The sequence below is a fragment of the Ambystoma mexicanum genome, chromosome 6p (genome assembly GCF_040938575.1).
Source record: "Ambystoma mexicanum isolate Mex_15411 chromosome 6p, UKY_AmexF1_1, whole genome shotgun sequence".
NCBI classification, from domain to species: Eukaryota; Metazoa; Chordata; class Amphibia; order Caudata; family Ambystomatidae; genus Ambystoma; species Ambystoma mexicanum.
The window spans coordinates 154,823,440-154,847,594 of NC_090935.1; the positions used below are offsets into that span (position 1 = coordinate 154,823,440).

General features: G+C 46.3%; 1 protein-coding gene across 11 annotated transcripts in view; it reads left to right on the forward strand.

Annotated features, from left to right (window-relative positions):
- The window catches only part of UBAP2 (ubiquitin associated protein 2), a 1,758,279-nt gene that overhangs the window by 145,557 nt on the left and 1,588,567 nt on the right, over window positions 1–24,155 (forward strand). For all 11 annotated transcript variants that reach the window (XM_069626852.1, XM_069626853.1, XM_069626850.1 and 8 more), the window contains exon 2: window positions 15,809–15,942. In XM_069626852.1, coding sequence (XP_069482953.1) covers window positions 15,850–15,942 — 93 coding nt within the window. In that variant the 5' untranslated portion in view covers window positions 15,809–15,849. The remainder of the gene's footprint in view (window positions 1–15,808; window positions 15,943–24,155) is intronic.

The window sequence follows — 24,155 nt, forward strand, 5'->3', positions numbered from 1 at the left end:
GTCTGCTTCTGTGGCACGGTGGTCCGCCTGCCCCCCTCCACCATCACCTCCTTTAGCCCCCTCTGCGATGGTGACATAAGAGCTTCCCCAAAGTCCAATGCAGAACATACCTGAAGTGGGGTATTTGAAAAAGTCGGGGCACTGACAGCTGACTTATTGGGTGAAGGACTGGGGTTGTTAGAGTTGTTGTTTAGGGGCTTTAGTACCGGCACACGTGGTACTCTGCTTCTTGATGTTGATGAGGAAGGTGCAAGACCTATGCCGGTCTTCCTCTTACGTCTTGGCTCAATCAGCCCAATCGGCTCTTCTAGTCCAGCCGGGTCCTCATTCTCTTTTTCTTGTGATGCAACTCCATCTCGACAAGGTGGGGCACTTCTCAAGCGCTGCTCCTCAGGCTCCTCCGCCACCACTGCCGTCCTGCCTGTCATGACTGCAGGACTGCAGCATCCACTCCGCGGCTGCTCTGTGGTCAAACTGGGTTTTTATCACTTGCTCCACCCATTCAGCCAGCAGGATAAACAAAGCTGAAAGACTCTGCACAGGAACAGTCAGGTATGGAGTGACTGCAGGCCTGTACCACTCGGCATCCACTTTGGTGATTATCAAATTATTGAGGTCTCTTGCTAGTTTGTCCAAACCACTGTTCAAACTTATCGGACATGTTTCAAGACATACAATTGCTGCATTAATATTTTCATGAGCATGCTGATGTCATTACCATTGTGCCTTAACTGGCAAGTTAAGGTGCTTAGTATTTTCCTGATCTGCTGAAGTGTAGTTATCTGCTACGATGTTCTAGCAAAACATGTCTGGGCTTTCTGACATTGTATCACTTTCCCAAAGTGATACTGCTGCATTCTTGAATTTGAGACTGGAGGTACAGTATAGGCAATTTTTTTATTTTTTAGAATGTTTGGGGGATCGCCATGTGTAGTAACAAAGTGCTCGGAGCAGTTCATCCTTTTGCAGCAGCCCTTTTTAAAGTAGTGTACCTATATGCTTCGATAACAAGCAAAGTGATCACACAGATATCTAGTACTCACTTTGTTGTTTGAAGCATGAAAGCTGGACCAGCCTTCCTGGTATTTGAACCAGTCTGTAGGAATGCACTCTCCCACTGAGCTCTTGCCAGCTGAAAGGTGGTAGAAATAGTAATAGACCTCCATGTTTGTGTGTGTGTATAAGCACAAATGGCAATATTTTCAACCTGACAAGAGTTGTGCTAGATGTTCTTTGCAGAGGCCTTTCAGCTAGGACTGAAATGATCCTTCCTTTACAAACATACTAATCCCTTCATTTAAAGAACCTGATTGCAATGATCAAAGTAGCCACTTTGTTTAGAAAAACAGGCCTTTAACCTTTGAGCGGATACAACACCCCTCATCTCTATCTCCATATCATACACACACTTGGCTTAGTGTATTCAGTAATTTTCAGGTGGCAACGGCTGCTGAATTCAGTGAGATTGCGTACAATAGGGGTGATTTTTGCCTCCGTCAGCCTGCACTGAAACAACTTAATCTTGGAGACTCCTCAATTGTACAGTTTATCATGAATCTCAAAAAGCTAATGATTAGTTTAAATATGGATTAGTCCATAGTTCTTGTGTATTTATTTGATGGAAAACAAAATTGAATGAAATTAAGTTCAGCCAACAGGTGTTTCGACCACCAGAAAGTCTTTCAGGGCTGTTAAAATCACTTATGACACAGTGGATAGATTGGAACACAATTAGAAAATATGTACACTGTAAAGGAAATTCCCCCCAAAACCAGCACATTACATGCTGTTGGACAGTACCAAAGCATAACCACATCAAAATGTGATGGCTAAATCAAATGGATTCGTATTACATACCATGAAAAAAGAAAGAAATTGAATAAAAAGACACCATCGAGAGAAAAATAAGAACAAAAACGGGCAGAGATTCAGTTTCTTCATATGTGCCCTTAATAAAAGTAAAAATGTCATGCTAAATGTTTTCATTGCTTTAAGGTATGCAAGATTTCATCTTCACTTGTCCGCCCTGCACTATTTCATGCAAACGGGTAAGACTTGTGATCACTTGCTTTTAATGGGGCTTTCACCATTCACAATTACTTAGTGTTTATCTTTCTGCAGTTGGAATGAGGTACAGTTAATACATTTCACCATCAGGTTTTTGTATTGATCAGTCGGTTGGTAAGGAGTTTTACATATTTAGATTTTGAAATTGCTCTGATTGGCTTAAATACGGTTTAGTCCATAGTTCCAATCATTAGCTATTTGAGATTCATTTTTCACTGTACAATTGATGTCTAGATTAAGGCGTTTAGTGCAGGTTGACGGAGGCAAAATCATCCCTTTTGTAATTTACATTTGGTGACATTGGGCCACGGGGACCACTAGTCCTTATCACTGCAGCTTACCTACATAGCGGTCATTGTTGCTTTAGCTTGAACCCTGGAACGCCCCCCTTTTCTTATTTTAGTAATTGCTTACAATATTCAGCAAGGCCACAAAGTTCAGTAACCCCAATGCCTCGTCTATAAAAATGAGGGAGTCCAAGATGATCTAGACTCCCGAGGCTGACAGAAGTACTTATAGGAAGCTGTTAGCTGAAGATAATTGCCAGCGACTGCAGAGATTCTTTCTTTGAAAAAAAGCACTTTATATGTGCAAGAATTGCGGGTAGAGCGCTAGAATATACAGTTCACTGCATTGTTCATGATTGAGTGGATCCTGCTGCCGGTGAGATGTTCTTAAGAGATGGTGCTCTTCTGTCTTAGCGAGTTTACAGTTGGTTTGGGTAAGAACCAAGATCACCAAGGTGCAGGATCACCGATAATGTAGGTTGTATAGTATACTTTTTTTAATCAAAGATTTTATTGGTTTTCAAAGTTAAAACATTACAAACATCTCAACATTCCAGGGAGGGGTAAAAGGGGGGGGGGAGGGGTGGGGGAGGAGAGGGAGAGAAAGAAGGGGGGTAAAGTGCAAAGAAAGGGGTGTGGTGGGAAGAGAGCAGATTAATCAAAAAAGAAACAACCATTACAAACTCGGCTTCAGGGACCTTGGTCCAACAGACCGTCGAATATCACATAGGATGATTTCATGGCACAGGGCGCTCTTAACAGAGTTAGTATTACCCTTTCAATGGGTTTCACACAGTCACAGCTGATACAGGGTCAGCCTTGGCCCTCAGCCGTCCTCTTCTCCATATTTTCCCTGCCTTTTGGGGGCACCCTCTTGCTTTGTACACCCTGTGCTCCATTACGCACATATGTCCACGTCCGTTTAGAGGCGGGCGTATTTTCGTCCTCTGCCTGTTTGACCTGGAGCTCCGCTTCAAGAATTTTAACCATGTGCAGCCTCCTTTTGGCCGCCGTCCATGATATTAGTTCGCCCCTTAGCACTGTTTTGTAGGCTTCCCATAGCATTTCAGGGTTCGTTGCAGACTTTGTTTAACTCAAAATATGAGTTAGTGGTCTCCTGTAGTTTGTCTACCAGCTCCGGATCTCCCAGATAGTAGCTGTTCAGGCGCCAACATGGCGGTGGGACCCTCCGGGACTTTATAAGTAGCATTTCCAGCGGAGAGTGATCAGAGATGCCTCTAGGTAGCATGTTTATTTTCTGTGCCCTGTATAGGTCGGTTGCAGGAGTGAAGTAGTCCAGTCTGGAGAGCGAGGCATGGGCCCCCGAGTGAAAAGAGTACGCTTTAGCATCTGGATGCAGTTCCCTCCATACATCGCACAGGCCGAGTGCGTTGGCGATCGTAGCAAGCCTAGTGGGGACTTTGGGATTCCTATTTCGTATGTGGGATCTATCCAGGGTAACATTCATGACTTCATTGAAGTCACTGCCTAGTATCAGGCAGTCGGAGGTGTCATTGGCGATTAACGGGGCAATGTCTGTGAGCAGTGATTCTAGGAGGGTCGGTGGTGCATAGATGGCTATCAGTGCAATGGACTGTCCCCATAGGTCGCCCGTCACATATATGTATCTGCCTCCTGTATCATGGGTCACTGTGTAGAGGTGGAGGGGCAGGTTTTTGTGCATCAGGGTCATAACCCCTCTTGAGCCAATCGTAAAGCCTGAGTGAAATATCAGCTTATAATTTGTACGCTTAAATAGGGTGCATTCTGTACCTGCTAGATGTGTCTCGGACAGGAACGCTATGTCAGCCTCCCGTCTGTTCAAAAATTGACGCACCAGGCGGCGCTTAATTGCATTGCCTAGGCCATTGACATTCCACGACATGAGCCTCAGTGTTCTGAGAGTGTCGACTTTATTATGATATTCTGCCATGTGAGTATGTGTCGGTGGCTGCCCTGCTTATCACCGGCAGCGTTATGTGCCTGTTGAAATATGCCTGTGGTGTACTGGCGACCTTCCTGACCATGTTCCTCTTAGTTTGACAGGTCCCTGATGAAGCTGTGCCTAACACACCCAAAACCCCCCACCCATACTCCTCCCAACTAGAAGCATCGGTCGCCCAAACAAAGATTCTATGGTGTCAACTGGACACCTAACATGCACCAAACTTAATATCAAATACAACTGGCCTTGTTCTAGGTGGAGCCCGGGGGGAAGGTAGCACTCCTCTAAAGGAGACCCCCGAGGGAATCCACGCGTAAGCTACGCCTGGAATTTATTGTACACTCAGGGGGGGCTCTTTCTATCCTAGCGCTTGGGGCGTACCGCGGCCTCTACAGGATTGTGCTGCCTATCATTGTGTGTGTGTACTGTGGGAAGATCTAAGGTCTGACTTGAGTATCTCTGTATAGTCAGAGTTGACAGCCGTGGTGAGGGGGTTATCACCCCCCCTAGGTCTTCCGGTGGGTCCTGCTGTGGTGGTCGGCGGGGATCTCGCCGCTGGTCTGGTGGAGGTCTTCGATTCCTCCCCCTATTTTCACGGGGGGCGGACCAGTCTCCCTCTAAGTTTTGCTCGGCCCAGCGCCAAGCCTCCTTAGGGTCACTAAAATGGACTGTTGTGCCTTTATGGTAGATCTTTAGCTGTGCAGGGAAGAGCAGGCCGTATTTCACGCCCATCTTGTGTAGCTGTCTTTTCAGGGAGTCGAAGGATTGCCTTGCCCTTTGCACTTCCCTCGTGTAATCCGGAAAAAAGGCAATTTTGGAGCCATTGAACGTGACCGCTCCCTTGGCGCCCGCATGTTGCAGCAGGGCTCAGTCTCTGTAATTTAAGAATCGTGCTATCACAGTTCGTGGGGGGGCGCCAGGCAGTGGCCTGCCCGTGGGCACCCTATGTGCCTTTTCTATGGAAAAGAACTTGGAAAAGGCATCGGGCTCGTATAGGTCGGAAAGCCATTGTTCTAGAAAGAGTTCGATGCAGGGGCCCTCTGCCTTTTTGGGTATACCCAGGATGCGCACATTATTGCACCTGGACCGGCCTTCTCCCTCCTTCAATTCTGCCCTCCAGCACCTTCAGTTTGGACATTGTGTTATGAAGCTGCTGTTGCACGGTGTTCATTCTGTCCTCCGTAATGGAAATGCGCTGCTCAGCTTCCCCGTTGCGTGCCGTCAGTTTTTGGAGGTCGTGCCTGAGGATGGAGACATCCATGCTAATTCCATCCATTTTGTGCTCCATGGATGTGCAGGAGTCGGTAATGGCGGCCATGATGTCTTTGAGCGATACTCCTTGGTCCATCTCCATGTCGTCTTGAGAGTTGCGGGTGGTGTTCAGTGGGCTGGGGAGGAGGAATGGTGTACTGGTCCATTTTGCTTTGGGTGAGAAGCTTCCTCGGCCTGTCCTTCCCCCATAGCGCCCAGTCCGCAGTGTACGCTGTATGGGCCGATGTGGGCGCCCGTCTAGCCAACTTTTGCCTGAGCACCACGCTGCCAGGTGTGCCTCTTGTCACTTTTACCTTGTTGGCAAATCGCACCCTTTGTAGCTGCTGTGCTCCTGGGATATGTCCTCACTCCAGGGCCGACGGGACCGTCCGTCGCCCAGCGGCAGCATGCCTCCCGGGGCAAGGCGTGTCCCTCACTTCAGCACCGACCCACGGTTCCATGCGTATGATACTGGGGTCGCCTCTCCGGGCCACCCCACTCCCCTATTGTCAGAGGGGTGTGCAGTCCTCTCTCCCCTTGCAGGCCTTCTTGACTTCCCGGCCAGTGATGGTGCTCCAGCCAGGCCCCCGAGGGGCAGGAGCCGGCGCGGAGGGCCTAGGCTCCACTCTTCGGCAGGCTCTCCCGCTGCCTTCTTATCTGTGCTGTACTGCAAGAGCGTGTCTGCCGGTCCGGGCGTCCTCGGGCCCTCGCTGGGTCTGCACCTTTCTCCCACTGTGATCGGCCAGTCCGTTGCAGTTTGGCCACCGTCTCCGCGCGGCCCGCTCGGTGTGCACAGGATGTTCAGCTGCGTGCGCCCGTGGCCATTTTGAAAGCGGGCCAGCTGCTGTCGCTACAAAACTTCACATGGTCGTCTCCGGGGAATCCGACCGCGGTTCTCTAAGATCTTCGCTCCGGGTATGCCCAAGGGTGTTCGCTATCGCATCAGTGTATTTCCAGCTCTTATTACCCCCGAAAACAGGCTTCTTTATATCAGGATGTTAGTGCGGCCGCGGGAGCCGAGCCGATGCAAGTCTACTGCATCCCGCGGTTAGCCACGCCACCCCGTTGTATAGTATACTTGATCTGTCAAGCAATTAATGAGAAGTCTTGTCACTTGTTTATAGAGGATAAAAGTGATTTTATTACACACTGGAAGCTGACTTTTTTTTGACGCAACATGGGTCCTTTTCAAGACTTGCGTGATATGCATGAGAGTAGTGTTGTGGTATTGAGCTTTTGAGTAAGTGCTCTTGTTGAGTAACCTGGCAGACCGGGGGGAGGGGAGGATCCTTGGCATAAAGCCCCCCATCTTTGTGCTGAAATGTTACACCTTTTTATAGTAGGCTTCAATTAGCAAAGTATTATAAGAAATATTTTCTTTCCAGCCTCCCTGCCAACTTTTCTAACGCACACAAACTTATCACAGACCCAGTCTGGAAGTTGTAATAGGAATGGTGGCGAGAGGTGCCAAGGATAAGGTGTGGTTGTTTATGTAGAAATAGGAAATTGTCCTGGCCGTCCTACAAGGAGGAAAAGGGTCCAGCCAAATAGAAGCCTGTGTTGAATTGTGGTTTCCCAGAGCTTTGTACAGATATCAAGCCCCACTTAATTGATTCTGAGATTTGATCGGCACTTTTGGTACATGTTTGTGGAAAGGCTCCTGACCTTGATGATATTGCAATTTATTTTGTTTAAACTTTCTTTATTGGTATTTTATATAACGGCAAACACATCAAGTAACACTGTCCCCTCCCCCCTATTTCATGCAGGCAGGTGCAACAATATGCATGACCAAGCAACAGTAGAAGTAAACTACCAGGAGACTACAACAGGCGGCGGACTAAACCCTTATACGATATAGACCAGTTCATAAAATCAACCCACGGATGGTGTCCTCAAGCAGTCCGGGTCGTAGCTTAGTACCTGGTTTAAGCCCAATGCCACCATTGTCACCTGGATCACGGCCCTCCAGTCCTTGCCGGCCCCCAGGAGGCATACAAGTTCATCAACAGGCCTTCAAGTAGGACTACCCGGCTCCGATTGTCTCAGGAAACACTCCTGCTGGCTCTCAAGTCCTCCCGCACTCCAATTTCATCAAATGTGTACAGGTGAGGCACTGGGTGTCGTCCGGATCAGCTACCGGATTTGTGTGTGCAGCGGAGCTTCACGGACTCCCTGCCATGCTGGTCGGGCTCGCTAGCGTGCCCCCCCCCCCCCTCCAGATGATATTGCAATTGATATCTTTGACTTGGCCCTCCTTGACTAGGATTTCTTTGGTATTTAGGTTTTTTAATGGAACTTCCTCTAATCAAACTGTTAACTTTCAATGCAATTCTTGTGTCACTCCTCATTTTACTTTAATTGTAGTTTGCGGTCTGTAGGCCGAGGAGACCAGGAGTCTGAGGCACACAAGGTTGCGTACAGAAGCGCAACGTACTGTGTCTGGCTTCAATTTGTACGGCCTACAGAATGGCAAGGAAGGCGGCTGGAGTTGACAGCCGGTAAGTGATGCAGTGAGGGGCTGCTGAGGTTGAGTGCAGTGGGGGTACATACCCCTCCCCTACTGCCTCCCAACCCTCATCCTACCAATGAGGGCTAAGGACAGCCATGTTGGTGCAGCCTTCTTGGTCTGGAATCTACAAAGTCGTCAGCATTTTGTTCTCGGTTTTTGTACATAGTCATGTTTTGATATACCTTTAAATGAGAGATTGTATGTTTTGTGCTGTGTTGCTGATATAGTTTGGATTGATGGCTGTTTAATTGGCATTCCATGGAGTTTAAGTGTGCCTACTGTTGTGTAAAAGTAATTTTATCACAGACCTAGTGCGCTATAGTTGTCGTCATTGTCCTATGCAATTATGCATGAGTGCTAGACCTACCAAATTTCCTGGAGGGCGAGGGAGGGGCATGTCGTATTGTTGGTAGGTTTCAGGCTGATTACTAATTCAAATCTGTTCACTTCAAGTTTTACTAAGCTTCTCACTTTACCTGTTCGACCTAATTGCCTCTCAGAACAATCTACCTCCCTGTCTCTGATAATGGTGCCCGTCAATTCAATCTAAAAAGAAACAGACATTGGAAACTACTGCCTGTGTTCCAAAATAATCTTTGTATATTCTATTTATGGGAGAGTTCCTTAGCTTTATTACTGTACCTCCTATCGAGACTGTACACTTAAGGTTTCTGGTGCTCTTAAAAGCTGCCATATTAAACTTACCAATGCTTTAAACAAAGAACGGTTTCTGGTAAAAGATTAAACCTACTGCTTCTACCAACTTTAGACCGGCTTAAAGTTCCTTTTAGTATTTATTTCTAAAGCGCCTAGACACAGGCAAGTGTTTGAAGACGCTCAAGGGGTGTGGGAATAGGAGGGTGGTGGGGAGGGAAAACTATTGCTCAGAGCCCTTGAATTTCTGAAGCGATAATGGTCTGCACAGGCAGATTAAGTGAATATAGTACATTTAACAGTTAAGATACAACAAATGGGCCCGACAGCAATTCTGCTGTTGGTTTTTTCAAGTGCGCATTAAGGGGTGAGACAAGGAAGAACAGAACGATGAACAGGCAGAGCTGCACTGAAAGTGCAGGCAGCACAATGGAGGGGCAGGGGACCAAGTGCACCCAGTCGGTCGAGATTGGGGAAGTGTGGATAGAAGCACTCAGGATTTATTGCAAGTGCAGTGAGTGGGTGGGGTGCAGTGCCCTGAGGCAAGTGCAGAAGGACTGGCAGGGGTGCCTGGGACCTGAGAGACTCTGGGGTACACCAGATGTCCGGTCAGTGAGCTGTATGGAAAGGAGCGAGAAGGGGAAGAGCAGAGAGCTAGGGTAGCAGGGGGAGAGAGAGAAGGAAGAGAGGAGGAAGGTTTTGAGGAGTTTCCGGAACTTTAGAACATCCGGCTCAAGACGAAGGGTTCCAGAGGGAGATGCCTGCTGAGGAAAGTGATCGCCCTCCAAATCTCTGCTTGGAGAACCTGCTCACTCGCAGAAGGTTGGAGGTAGATGAGATAGGGCCCGGGAGGGACAGTATTTAGGAAGGTAACATTGAAGGTAAGTAGGTCCCAGGCCCCAGAAAGCCTTGTGGACCTTTTGGTCTTAAATTTGATCCTTGCAGCCACGGGGAGCCAGTGGAGGGATTTCAGTGCCGGATAGATGCGGTCCCTGGGCTTGCAGCCAAGGTTAAGTCTTGCGGTTCTGTTTTTGGATTAGTTACAGAGGGCACAGGGAAGAAACAGGTAGGTTGAGGAAGAGGCTGGTGCAGTAGTCAAGCCTAGAGAGAACAAGGGCTCTGGAGACAGTGAGCCGCTGGGGGAAGTGAGAAAAGGTAGAGTGCCTCTGAGGAGGTCTAGTTGATAGTCAGACTTTTTGAGATGTCAGAAATGTGTGAGGAGAGGAATGGCCGAAGATGATGATCCCAAGGTTTTTGGCCTCACAGGATTGGGCTGGCGTGGGCCCCAGGGAGGCCAGCCAGAGTGGGAAAGCGGGAGCAGGGGTCCCAATGAGAATAATCTCAGTTTTACTGGCATTGAGACAGTGGTTGTTTGTCATTTAGCGGGGAATTTCTATTATCAAGGAGCATTCATGCCCATTCAATATCGCAGGACATGAGGATCCTCTAAATTCTCAAACTACGTTCCCTTGTTCTGCACTCTGTTTAACCACTGTCCACTTTAAATTGGCAGCTCTCGGTAATCTCACCATTTGATACAAATGCTCTTTTTCCTTTATAAATAGAGCGAGTTCCTGAACACCAAAAAGTAAAATATTCTACAGGGAATTTTTAAACAATTCACATCCATAAGAAAAATAAGGGATTAACGTTTTCTGTAACGCTTGGGTCTCCGCCATTTTTATCTCATTAACCATTCTCAGTTTGAGTTTAGCTGAATTTAGCATTCTCAGTTAAATGTTCCTTGGATAATAAACAGAACAGTTTAGATAGTGAGAAAGCAAATGATGAAGAAATCGTTGTGGCTACAAGAACAATAGTTGCAGGAAATGATAAAAAGGGAGCTAGTGACAAAGAGCAAAAAAGTGGAAGCGGCCAGTACAAAAGCGTTGTAAGGCGATTGAAAGTAATGAAAAAAGAAATGGTTAACTGGAGCTACTGAAGTTCAATGCATATTGCAGTACATGGGACCCCCATCTGTTTTTTGACACATTAGACAAGTATTCTTTGCTTATATTTTGTTGACCTTAAAACTGCGTGTTAAGTGCATATTCGAGAGGCAACAATGTATTCCAATTTTGCAGTAGCAGAGATTTCTCGGTTTTAAGATTAGTTAAATTAGGAATGCATTTAGCATTAATTTGCTCTGAACGCCACACCAAAGATCTTCATGAACTTTTGTTGGCGGATTAACCAGTTCAGGCTTCTGAATACCTGGCTCGAAGTCATGTATGTGCCACACAGTAGCAGACATTATTTTTCGCAACTTTGGTTATCTCAGATGGCCTGCAGATAAAGCAACATTTATTAGATTAGTTTATTGCTGTAGTTGTAGGGAGGGGACGTGGGGCAGGAAAGGCCTTATTCCCCTTTGGAAAGTATCCATTCAATACTGTGCTTAACTCTTGACCCATTAGTGAACTGGTCATGATGGTTCCAGAGATTTCTGGTCCTCATCTTCGACTTCATGCTCTAGATCAGGCATTATAATGGCATCATGCACTGAAGTGAAACCAGACTTTGGAATGATCATAAAAATCTTCATTCATGCCTTGTTTCATTTAATGTATTCAATTGTGGTTTTAGGAGAGCAATCTTCTGAAAAGGGGTCCCTTTTCATGTCCTTATTCAGATTTGTCAAACCAAATCTTATGCTCGGGTGGTGCACCTGTTATTGGGACCTGAAGTCTTTTGGAATCCAAAGATGAGTTGAAAGCATTTTTTCTAGCGTAATCTTCACATTGTTGTAGACCATGCAATGCCAAACACTATTGGTTTTTCTTACAACCAACATAAACATACAACCATGCATGCAGTAGGCAGGTACATTTTGCAGTATCTTATAGCATTCGTGGGTCTTTACACTTTGCCTCGCTTGACGTATTGTGTGTGGGTTGCAGGTTGTTTTTTTTTTTTTAATTTATTTTTTAGCAGGGGTGGGGAGGGGGACTATTTGTCAGTCTCCAACCATCAGTGGGCCCGGGTGGGTGTTTTGCCCCTGCACTTTGACCAGGGGAATGCCCATTATTATTCATTCATTGGGGCATTCCGGGTCCATGTCTTCCGGGAGGGTGAACATTGTCTGTACCATTGTGTTCTATGCATCGATTCTTTCGCTACTTTCATGCATTCCTCTTTTAATACCCTGTGCGATACTGCCGTCTCTGTCAGTGACCATCTCTTCAAGTCTGCCCACCATGCTTCGATTTCCAGGCTATCACAATTCTGCGTTTAGCAAGGATATACATTAAGTCCTTTATTTTGCCATTTGTGCTAGCTGTCGTTTGCCTCTTGGGAATAGTCCCAACACATAAGATTCTGGCGGTCAGACGTGCATCTGGACATCGCCTGTGGCCGCTCTTGTAATATCCCAGAATTTCACCATCCCCGGGCAGGACCAAAACATATGCAGCATATTCGCATCTTCCATGGCACATATCGGACATGCCTGCCTTGTCCTGTTTCCCATCTTGGATAGCCTGCTCCCAGTTATATGTATGCTCTGCGTTTCTGGCGACTTTAATATACTGTAGGGCCTTCACCCATTCTGTGGCCATTAGTCTCCTTCCCAGTTCATTTTCCCATTTACTGCGTGCAGTCGATGCGGCTGTCATTGTGCAGGAGTAGTACGCGTTGTCTAGTCGGTGTCCTCCCGCTTCGTCGAATGTGTCTGGCATCTCATTTATTCCCCTCTCCTGTTTTGAGTGCAGGCCATCTTTTATTTATTACTTCCACCATGTTGTTGTAAAGTTGGAATTTGCCCTTATGTATATCATTCTCTTCTACTAAGCTGTGGAATTCAATACTGTCCTTCCTTCCACAGGTCTCCTGTTTGTGCTATTCCTTTAGCTTCCCAGTGTTTTCTGTTTAATGAGTAGTGGTGTGGGGTTTCCGGTGCAGAGTTTCTCTCATCCATATGATCTCTTTTAAATAGGAGTGGCGCAGTGTGGGGTTTAGGAGTAGTGTCTAGGGAGGGCTCATCACCCAAACAGTTTGCTACAAACTGTAGTTGCCCCGCCAGGTAGTTCAATTCGAAATGCGGTAGTTTGATCCCACCTTGGTTGTAGTCTTTTTGTAGTGTGCCTAGGGTGACTTTGTTCCTGCACCCTTCCCGCAAGAGTTCTTATGGTAATGTTCAGTTGTAGGTTATGTTGGTGAAATGGTATAATTCTCAACAGTGCTGCCCTGCCTGGCATCCCCAGGGGGAACATCCTTCACAAGGTCTGACTCGCCTATTGACCGTCATATAGGCTCCCTTTGTTATTGTTTAGTATATACCTCTCTTGCAGTACGACCCATGCCGGCTCTCTGATGTATCCTCCCGCCTCTACTTCTACTGTCAACCAACTTTTTAACTTTAAATGAATGCCCAGCCACCCTCCCTCCGCTCAGGCTTCGCTGCTTTTCTTGTGCAGTTCCATCTTCCTAGAATAGGCATGCAGCAGCGAGATGCCTTCGGTCATCTAAACTTTGTCAAATGTTTTTGGGTTGCTTGCTGCTACGACTGTTGCAAAAAACAGGGGGGGGGGGAGAGTCCTGGGAGTCTCTTTGCCAGACATTAGTCCCAGTAATGAGTCTTACCCGGATTATTTATCTCCCAATCTTTCACAGAGGAGAAATATCCCAAACGCATCAGTCTTTGTCCTGCCTAGGGGCAGTTCAGCACTCAAACGCTGGGCAATTCTCCTCTGAAGAGGAGTACCAGCAGCAATCCCAGACATGTGTTTCGGTGTGGTTTGACCTCCTCAGTAGGGGGGACCTGTGCCTCTCTAAGGATAGTGAGCAAGTGGTCCACGTCTGCATTCCTCTAGTAACTTGGCGAGTAACTTACTTACTTAGATATGCAAAAAACAAGGGGACTCTTGGGAGTTTCTGTGCCAGACATTGTCAGCCTGCTGGTTCCCGTGTGTGAAGCTTCCTTTCTCCGACTCCCATGCTTAGACATGTCGGTCCTTGCATCTAATTTATAGTGAGGGTCCACTGTATCATCTGGAGGGTCTTGGCGCTTGTCTTGTTTCTTTTCTTAGTTGCTTTGCCGTTATGCCTGGCCGCTAGTTGTGGTATGCTGTGCTCATCCAGCCAGGGATGGGCGTCAGCGGTGGTTTCAAAGAAATAGGATTTTCCATTATGTAGCATTCAATTTGGCTTAGTATAGCAGCTTGTATTGCAGGTTCGCTTTTCTGAGGCTCTCCTTTGTCGGGCCAAACATCGCCTTATGCTTTTGCACTAGTGCCATGTAATCGGGATAGATTGCAAGCCTTGAGGAATTTCTAATTATTATGCTGCCTTCTCTTGAGAAGGTGGGCTTTTCTCTGTCTTTAAAATTCATGATTTTGGCTAACATAGGCCTTAGTGCAGCCCCTGGAGGGTCGTCTCTTGGTCATGGATCTGTGTGCCAGTTCTACTGTCAAACCCTGTGAGAGCATGCCAGAGCAGACTTCTTATAGCAAGTTTTCAATGTAGTTGGTAGGGTCTCTGTCCTCCTGTCCCTCTGGAAGGCCCATTTAGCAGATTTTGTTCCTTTTTGGGCTCTTCCTTCCTGGTCTTCGGCTCTGTAAGGTCTGTGTTCTCCAAGCATATTCAAGATTCGGGTGCTGGCAATGTTGGTGGCATTTTCCTGTACCTGATCTGTGGTACCCATTCTGTCTGCCAAAGCCTGTACGTCCTGGTGTAGTAAGCCCACATTCACAATTCCTGCATCCATTTCGTGCTCTAGTGCCGATTTCAGTGCCGCAATCGCCTCAAGGATGGGGCTGTTTTCTTGGCGCAGTCTGCCGATCTGTACGCGTTACATTGGTGTCTGTGGAGGTGTGTGGCCCATTTTCGGTCTTGCGGCGATAGGATACCATGCTAGTCTGTTTGGCCTTGCTTCTGCGCTGTTTGTCCGCCATTTTGTTATGAGACTGATGGGTTTCGCGGTTGCCGTCCCAGTAGCTGTGTAAGGGTGCCGTCCCGGGCTGTCGAGGATCCTGACCCGTGCATGGGGGCAGTGTTTTGGCACTGGTGCAGGTTCTGACTTGCTCAGTGTGTTGCTCAGTCACTGGACCCAGTAGTGGTGATGCAGTGCATTGCCTTCTGCAACTTGTGGTGTTTGGTGTGTGCTTCCAGGTGGCCCCTTTATCTGCCACAGGGTTTTGTTGTTTCTGCTCAAAGAGGAGCGCCTGGCAGCGTTTACTTTTCCAGGGTGTGCCCTTTTGTTTAATTTTGTTGGGGGGTGGGGGAGAATCTTAACAATGAGTGTTTGCTGCGCTTTCTAATCACTTACGCTTGTCTTTTTCGTATGTCTGCTCATTTAGGTGCAGGATTCTGCTGCTCCGGTCTTGTCACCCCATGGTCCATGGGGGGGCCACTTATCAGTGCTTTAGTCCGTCGCGCACTAATTGGTTAAATTAAGTTGGTCGCGTGAGTTGTGGGAGCAGTGCTTCTGGAGAGTACTGGGGTTTCTACAGGCACAGCCGATAAGGAGTACGTGGGAGGACACAAGCCTTTTAAAGCAAGTTACTTACCACTGGTAACATTCTTTCGACTGGATGTGCCTCACATGTATTCCTTATCGCCCCTCCGAACCTACCCCATAGTATAATTTCCTTTGCCATTGCAGTCTGCGCTCTTTCAGGAGGGCTTGCTGTCAGGTATGGGATAAATCCTTAATTGGTAAAAACGGAACTGAAAGCAGCAGGTTGTGTGTGTGTGTGTGTGTGTGTGTGTGTGTGTATATACAGCGCCCACTGCTGAAAAAAGATTTCCTAAGCAGGAAAATTGGAAATGACAAAAGATGGGGAATACGTGGGAGGAAAATACAGTAGAAAGTATGTTACCATGGGTAAGTAACTTGTTCTGCTTTTCAAGTTCCATTTACTTTAAGTGCTCAGTGGCAAGGAGCTGACAAATATTTGCAGTTGTGGATTCATGAGACATTGCTTGTTGTAGTATTCCAGTGTTTCACCGTAGGTCAACTCCAATAGGTGTAAATTAATATAACCAATTGAAATTTTTCTCAAAGAGGAGCATAACCTTGATGGTTAAATATGCATTACATTTGGTAGTCTGACACATTTTCATTTTACTGAATTATTGTGTTCTTTCTTTCAGATTTTCTATTTTGTACATACATTGTTTTGTATATACTGTATATGATGACTTCGGTGGGCAATGAACGTGCCCGGGGCACTCGGGAAAAGGCACAGATTTCACCTCCACAGGCACAACCACAGAAACAAGTGCAGGTAAGTAATGTGTGACAACGGTAGCAATATGTGCCAGGGTTGTTATTGAGCCCGACAAGTAATCTACTATGTTCCATAGTTTATGTTAACATGAGGGAAATTATCAATTTTAACTGTCTCTTGAGGGATGCAATGAAAAGAATCTGTAGTATTGAAGCATTCACATACATATAGCTTGATTACATTAGGTCTTAAAAACAACATTTTGAAAGTGCTCTCTTTATGCTGATTGACCTTTCAGTGGCGTTTGATCTGGTGGATCACACCCGGCTGATATCTAGACTTGTGCACTCTCCCATCTTTTCACCAGCAGCTGCAAAATGGATTGAATCCTCTTTGTCTGAGCGCACTGCTAGGGCCTTTGCAGAAAACTGCATGTACAATGATTTCCAGGTGCACCGTGGAGTGCCCCAGGGTTCATGTCTGTCCCCTGTTTTGTTCAACCTATTTATATTGCAGCAATTTGAAACTCTGGATGCCAATGGGCTGTTGTGCACTAACTATGCTGATGGTGCTCAGTGTCTCATCCCAATTTCAGGAGATTGCATCAGGGACACAGTCCATTAACATGGTTTATTCACAAATACAATCATGGATGATGAACAATCTGGCACTTAAAGATGCAAAAACTGAAATAATTGTGGGTACAGCCTCATGCCTAAGGAAACTAACCCCAGACTATAAAGAAGTGATCATAGCAGAATGTGCTATCACCACCTTCTCAAAAGTGAAGACCTTGAGGATGGTGATTGACCAGGAACTCAACTTGAAGTCTCATGTGATTTACTTGGTCTCGTCCACCTCCTATTATCTCTTTTTTGACACAGGGAAATTGTACCTCGATCGCAAGGGCAATTATTGGTGCCAAATTGGATCATGGGGCCAGCTTGCTGCAGAATGCAGGGAAAGGAGAAATTGTGCGCCTTCAGGTAATTCAAAATAACGCAGTTGGAGCGCTTAAGGGCCTGAGGAATCGGCACATCACAGAAGCTAGGCGGTTACACTGGCTTCCTATAGCCAGCCGAGTGACATTCAGCCTTCTCTGTATTACACAAGGACAAGTGCTGCCTTTCTGTGATGTCCGCGTAGCAATTCCAGGATGGGCGCCTTTGCCGGGTTGTGAAGGCTGCCTGAGTTGCTTTCCATCCTGCCTCCCTGCATGCCTATTGGCCACTGGGACGCTTAAACTAGCCTTCTGGGGACCGGCAGGCTTTAGCTGGCCCCCTCATCAAAGGCCCACTTTCTTAAGCCTTGTCTGTTCCCCTGTCAGTTGCCTGACCGGGTCTGTGGGTCGTCTTCTGCCCCCCCCCCCCCCAACCATGTGCACATGGAGGCTGAGAAGAACTCCACACATTCTGGACACACAGAAATCAGTGGAGCATCTAACATTTTCTCTGAAGGTTAGTTCCCTCAACTAACTTCATTGACCCTCATACTGCACACCTGTGACTGTCCAACCTACCACTCCATCTCATCTGTACTCCCACTCCCCATAGCTAAAAATAAGAAAATAAAATTCAAATTTGTGTCCAGTTGCTGCATTGTTTTCACCTTGTCCTTCTAATAACAAACCTTGCTTTGCATAGTGGCAGCTTAGTGTCTTTATTAGCTGTGTGCACTACAATTTGTCCCCCTCCCTTGTTCACCCCACTCCATTTCCTCCATGTGATTCAGACTGGGAAGTGCTCCTCCACTGCAGCCAACCATGTTATCTATCTCTCCTATGCTCTCCACTGCTTCACTATCTCCTAGCCTTTTATCACAAAGTCTGGCTGGAAGAAACTTAAGGACATGCTGGACCCCAAACCAGGCCTTCCTATTGCAGACACCTATGTCACGGCTTCTGCCAAAGACTCACTGACCTTTGAATTCACTCTCCTTTTGCCTCTTCTCCCATTAATGGTAGCAATTGCTGAGAGGTTCTCCTTGACCACTTTTCCATTTCCAGAGTCGTCATTAATGTATTTTTCAATTGAACCATCATGGTTCAGGGTCCTCGGCCTAGCCTCCTTCGAATGGATTGTGTCCTCCCACGTATTCCTCTTATTTGACACTTGTTGTCAAGCTTCATCTGCTTTGGAAATAAAATCCGGCAGAGAGCACTGTGTGTGTGTGTGTGTGTGTGTGTGTGTGTGTGTGTGTGTGTGTGTGTGTCAATGGCATTGAGTTGATGTCACTCGAAGGCTTCCGTCGAGGGTTAGGTCATCAAAGGCATATATAGCAAGCGTAGGGCCCGTTGGCCTCAATTCCGTTTTTCTGCGACAGATTGCTTTGAGTGAAATACGGCAGGCCTCATTATGTCACGGCTCTTTACAAAAACCTCAAATGTAATCCAACGCTTAAATCCGGTTTCAAGAATGACACACACTGACCTGCATCGTATTTGTCTGTAGTGCCTCCGGGAGGGCATCAATAACTCTGATTGTTCAAAGTGCCAATCCATGACGGGAAAAGCCTTGAGGGAACAGAAGTGGACAGTTAAGGTAGGATTAATCCCCCAAAAATCACCTACCCGACCCGCTAGACCTTCGACCGATGAGTCGAGAAGCGACTCTCTCGGTGGAAGGCCAAGCGATCTAGGTTGTGGTTCCCTCCACTTTTCTTCGAAGAGAAGGCACTGACGGTCGCATTAGTTGACTTTGTCGTCTGACGATTCCCCTGAGAGGGATGCATGCCCTACAAAAAAAATCAACGCCTAAATGGGAAGCCTTCAGGATGGACATTTTAAAAATATTCAAAAAACAAAGCCATGCTTCTACCGAGCCTTCGAAAGAAGCCGGAAGGGAAAGGTCCCATATGAAAAACGCATGCCCTTGAGCCCGTGTCGTCAGTGCCACGTGCCCCTCCAAAGTCGGTGCCAATAAAGAAAATATCGGTGACTTGGACGACGTCGAAGCCTATTGGTACAAAACTGGTTACAATATATGCTGCACTCCCAAAGAAAGAGTGCTTTAAGTCTCTTACTTCTATTTCTGAACGCCCATTTGGCTTGCAATACGGCACACCCAATGTACCAGAGAGATTTATCTCTGAAGAAAGCAGAATGCAAGACCTATACGAGAACTTGCAAACAGCAAGTGGGGTTATGGCGAGGTGGTTGAATACTTGGGTTGGAGTAGGCCCCCATTGCCCTATGACCAAGATGACATCAGACATTCTGGACAAGGGTACACAAACTAATCCCATCTTGCCTTTTCATGTGGCACTGCAAAAAAAGGGCGGCTAGGAACTGGGAGACACCGGAATGTAATCCGGCAGTCGACAAGAACGTGAACAAAAATACTGCCCCTCCAGTAGCGACCCAGACTACCTGTCGAACACCCCACTCTGGAGAGTCTGGGGGTGCTGGCAGCTACGGCTACTTCTGAACAGGCAGCATACCCTACCATCCCTCCTGATTAGCGTGTAGATGGATGGGCGAGGAAGGTATTTTCTGCAGGGAGCACGGCACTGAAATCTGCCAACTCCACTTTTGCTGTCGCCAAGTTTTCATATGCTCTATGGGACGATCTCCATGACGGCAGAGCATGTTCCTGAAGAGGATTAAGGGGACGGCTTCTTGGCTATTAAGGACGACAAAGAGGCCATGTGAGTCCCTTCAATCAGGATTGGATTCTGCAGATGGCATCAGCCGATCCATGGCTACCAGCACTGTTATGTGCAGATATCCGTGCTCGAGAGTCTGGCTTTGCACCTGATGTGCAATCTAGGCTTCTCAACATGTCTTTTGACGGGTCTCACATTTTTGGCAACAAGGCTGACTAGAGCTTTAAGTTGCAGACCTCAAAGGTGGCAACTCAATCTTTTAGGCAACCTCAGCCTTTTCGTCCTAGTGGGCTACCTTGGAGGGGTAGATCTTTTTGCTATTACCCTGTTGGCGAGAGGAATGGCCGGTCAGAGAAGATTTCCTCGTGGTGGATGCCGTAGAGGTGCAAAGCAAGCTCAAGCGGCAGCTTCCTTACCATTGGCCTCTGCAGCAGCCACCACAAAACAAATCTAAGGTCTTGAGTCGCAGTTCACCTGTGGGGGGTGGGAGGGCAGGGCAGACTGTCTCAGAATCTGGAAGAATGGGGAGACATTACTGCTGATGGTTGGGCTTTGGAAACCATAGCCCATCGTTACTGCATTCCTTTTTATAAGACCTCAGGACAGTTCACCAGGGTACCACTCTTTGAGAATTCTGGACCCGCTCATTGTACAGGAAATGTTAACTCTGCTAGAGAAAGGTGTTATCGAACCTGTAGCAGATAGGAACAAGGGATGGTACTACCCATATTCCTTTGCTCACCCATAAAGGACAGAAGACTGAGACCCATCTTGGACTTGAGATACTTGAACAAGTTCCTCTGGTATGACAAGTTCAAGATGGTCACACATTATCGGATCCTTCGGTCCCCCCAACTCCAGGATTGGTTGGTGTCATTGGACCTTCAGGATGCTTATTTTCATATGTCAATCCATCTCAAGCACAGAAAATACCAAAAGTTAGCAGTTGCCAGTTCTCCGTATCAGTTTCTACCATTTGGGCTGACCCCACCTGAGGGTTTTCACCAAACTGATGGCGGTGGTGGAGTGAGTGAGTTGCAGGCACTTTCCAAGCCACCCTTTACAGTCTTCCACAAAGACAGGGTTGTGTTAAGGGTGGAACCCTCCTTTTTGCCCAAAATCATTTCAGACTTTCATCCTGGTGAGGAAGAGGAAATACTCCATAGGTTAGACCCTCGGAGATCATTAAGCTTTTACATCTCCAGAATGTCTAAGTTGAGAGTTGATCAACTTTTTATCGGATATTTAGAACACAAACTAGGTCAGGCTGTTTCCAAACAGATCTTGTCTAGATGTATAATCACTATCAGAATTTTACAGGCTTGCCGGTAAAGACCATCCCGAAGGTTTAAGGCTCATTCCACCAGGGGCATGGCTAAACCTACAGCCCTTCAGAGGGACGTACCAATAAAAACAATTTGAAGCAGCAACATGGTCTTCCATACACACGTTCACTAAAAATTATTCCCTGGATTACTCCCTTGGCCAGGATGGTTCTTTTGGCAAAACGGCCCTTCATTCTATCCATGAAAATATACTCCCTCCCCCAAAGCGTAACACTGCTTTGGGAGTCTGTCACAAGTGAGGAGTATGCAATCAATTCGAAGAACAAGTTGATTACCCTTGGTAACGTTCTTTCTACTGGATGTTCCTCACACATATTCCTCATCGCCCTCCCATCCTACCCCATAGAATTTCTTGTGCTATTACAGCTTTGGTTTCATCAAGGCAGAGTATGGTCACACCTGTGTTTTACGGGCATCTCTGCTGCAAGAGGAGGGAAAAACAGAACTGAGGCCAACGCGCGCTGCGCGTTCTATATAGGCCTTCAATGACATCACCCTCAACAGAGGCTTTTGAGGGACATCGAATCAATGCCATTGATGCACAGTGCCCTCTGCCAAAAATGTTTTCCGAAGCAGCTGAAGCCAGACGAGTGTCAAAGATGAGGAATATGTCCAGTCAGAAGAACATTACCAGGGGTAAGTAACTTGTTCTTCTCTTTGACAGGCTCCTCCCCCGCCTCTCTAACCTCACCTCTCTTCAGGCCAGGCTTGTCAAAGAAGCCATCAGACAAGGTATGTAGAAGACAGTTTATTTGTCTCACATTGAGTAGCATACAATAAGACCCCCAACACAAGCAACATCCAGGGTATAACTGACTAAACTCATGTAAAAACATAATCAAGTAACATCATTCCAGAATGGATAGTGGACAGGAATCTATTCTGGAATGACAGTGGCATGCCTAGTATAAACCTAGCTGCAGCAGTGACCATAGCAACAAACAAAACACTTATGCATTTAACCTTTATACAACACACCCCCTCCCCTATGAAATAAAATTCTTTATTGTGAGAAACATACCAATTAAAAAGATACTAAAACTTCTATCTTTTTACCTTTGCAACTCTGGACAAACTCCAAATTTGACCACTTTCTACACACACAGCATTTTTGAACACTCGCGTAACAGGTTCTGTGTAGAGCGGCTCCCCTTTCTTAGAAATAACTGCTTTCCTTATCCGCACCCAATCTCCAACCTCGACCAGTTATTTTTCTTGGATGTTTCTCATTAACTTTTTCCACCCATTTGCTTTTTCGAGCATCCATCTTTTTCTTTACAACATCCACAACCACATCTGTTGCTCTCGCCCTGCCCGACCAGGCTGGCACCACACAAGTATTTGCTTTTCGTCCTCTCATAAGTTTAAACAAACGAATACCTGTCTCTATTCGTGGAGCCATCCTCCATGCATACAACCTGTCTCTCACAGCCACTTTTATGTCAAGACCACATGCATTCGCTCCACGAATAGCTTCCATAATGCATAGATTTACTCTCTCGACCACACCATTTGCTTGGGGATAATATAAAGAGGTCCTTTTGTGTTTAATTCCGCATTTATGAAGATACTCTAAGAATAATTTCCCCATGAATTGTGGACCATTATCAGTGAGTATGCTCCTGGGTAAACCCTCCCTCTCAAACACATCCTCCAGGAATTCAATTATACACCGACACGTGACTTCTCTCAAGATCTTAAATTCAGTCCATCTTGAAAAAGTATCAACCATAACCAAGATGAACCTTCCTCTACCCACACCTATGTCCACTGGACCAAGAACATCCATGGACAAATATTGCCATACTACCTCCGGAATGTTTGTTTTTCCCATAGGTTGGGACACCGCTATCACATTTTTTCCTGATTTGGTACAATCATTGCATGCACCAACCACTTTCTCAATCTCACAATCAATCCCTGGCCACCAGTAATCAGCTTTTATCACTTCTTTTGTTTTACAAACACCAATATGTCCCTGGTGAGCACATCTTATTAGTTTTCTTCTCAGACACCTGGGACCACCAACTTGTCCCATCTATACAACAACTCTCCTTTTACTGACAATTCATTCCTCACCTCCCACATTGCCCTTTCTTTACCGGATAACAGCCTTTTCTCTGGCCATCCACCCTCTACAAAAGCCTTGATCCGCTTCCACATTTCATTTGATTTTAAGACTTGAATCCATTCTTGTTTCTGTATAATATCTTCCACGGCTGCAAAAACCATTTCATTCTCACCACACGCATTTCTTCCTCTATCATTAGCGTTATCTTCCAACTTCACCCTCGAGGCATGGTCAGCGTGTACATTCCCTTCGCCAGCAACAACTTCTATTTCAAATTTATGACATGGTAGCCTTGTTACCCAACCTGCCACTCTACTTGAAACCTTATTGAGGCCTTTACTTTCAAAAATCGCCTTAAGTGGCCTGTGGTCTGTTCTCAAGGTAAAATCTTGACCCCAGACAAAAATTTTCATTTTTTCTATGCCCCAATGTCACGCCAAAGGTTCTTTTTCCAACACAGAATAGTTCAATTCCGCGCCTCTTAACGTACGGGATGCATGCATTACAATCATCTCCGTGCCATCAACATCTGGCTGCAACATCACCACTCCTATTCCTGTGTCACTTGCATCCACAGCCAGAATGGTTTTCTTTCTCGTATCAAACATCGATAAATGTTTTGCCATATCAATTTTTCTTTTTATCGCTTCAAATTCTCTTTCACATTCCTTGCTCCATTGGAATTCAACACCTTTCCTTAACAACCCCCTCAAACTGGTTATGGAATCAGCATCATTTTCAACAAACCGATGATAAAATTCAATAGTATCTAGAAATGATCTCAATTCGGCCTTATTCTTTGGTGATTGTGTTTTCAAAATGGACTCCACCAATTTCCTTTTTGGTTTGAGTCCTTGAACCAGACCAAGTCTTCAACAAGATCTTAAGAACCAGACCAAGTCTTCAACTCACTCTCATCTTTCCCACATATCAGAACATCGTCCTGAAAGCACCACACTCCACCGACATCCTTCAATAATTTGTCCATAACCTTTTGGAATACGGAAGACGATGATACTAATCCAAATGGCATGTGCTTAAATTGATAAATTCCCTCATAGGTAATAAAAGCAGTCCATTTGCGCGATTCAGCATCTAAACTTATCTGATAAGCACTCGCCATGTCAAGTTTTGCGACATATTTTGCACTCCCAATCCTACTTAACAATTCTCCCATATTTGGAAGAGGATGGCGGTCCGCCACACCACACCGATTGAGTTCTCTTAAATCGACGCATACCCTCAAATCC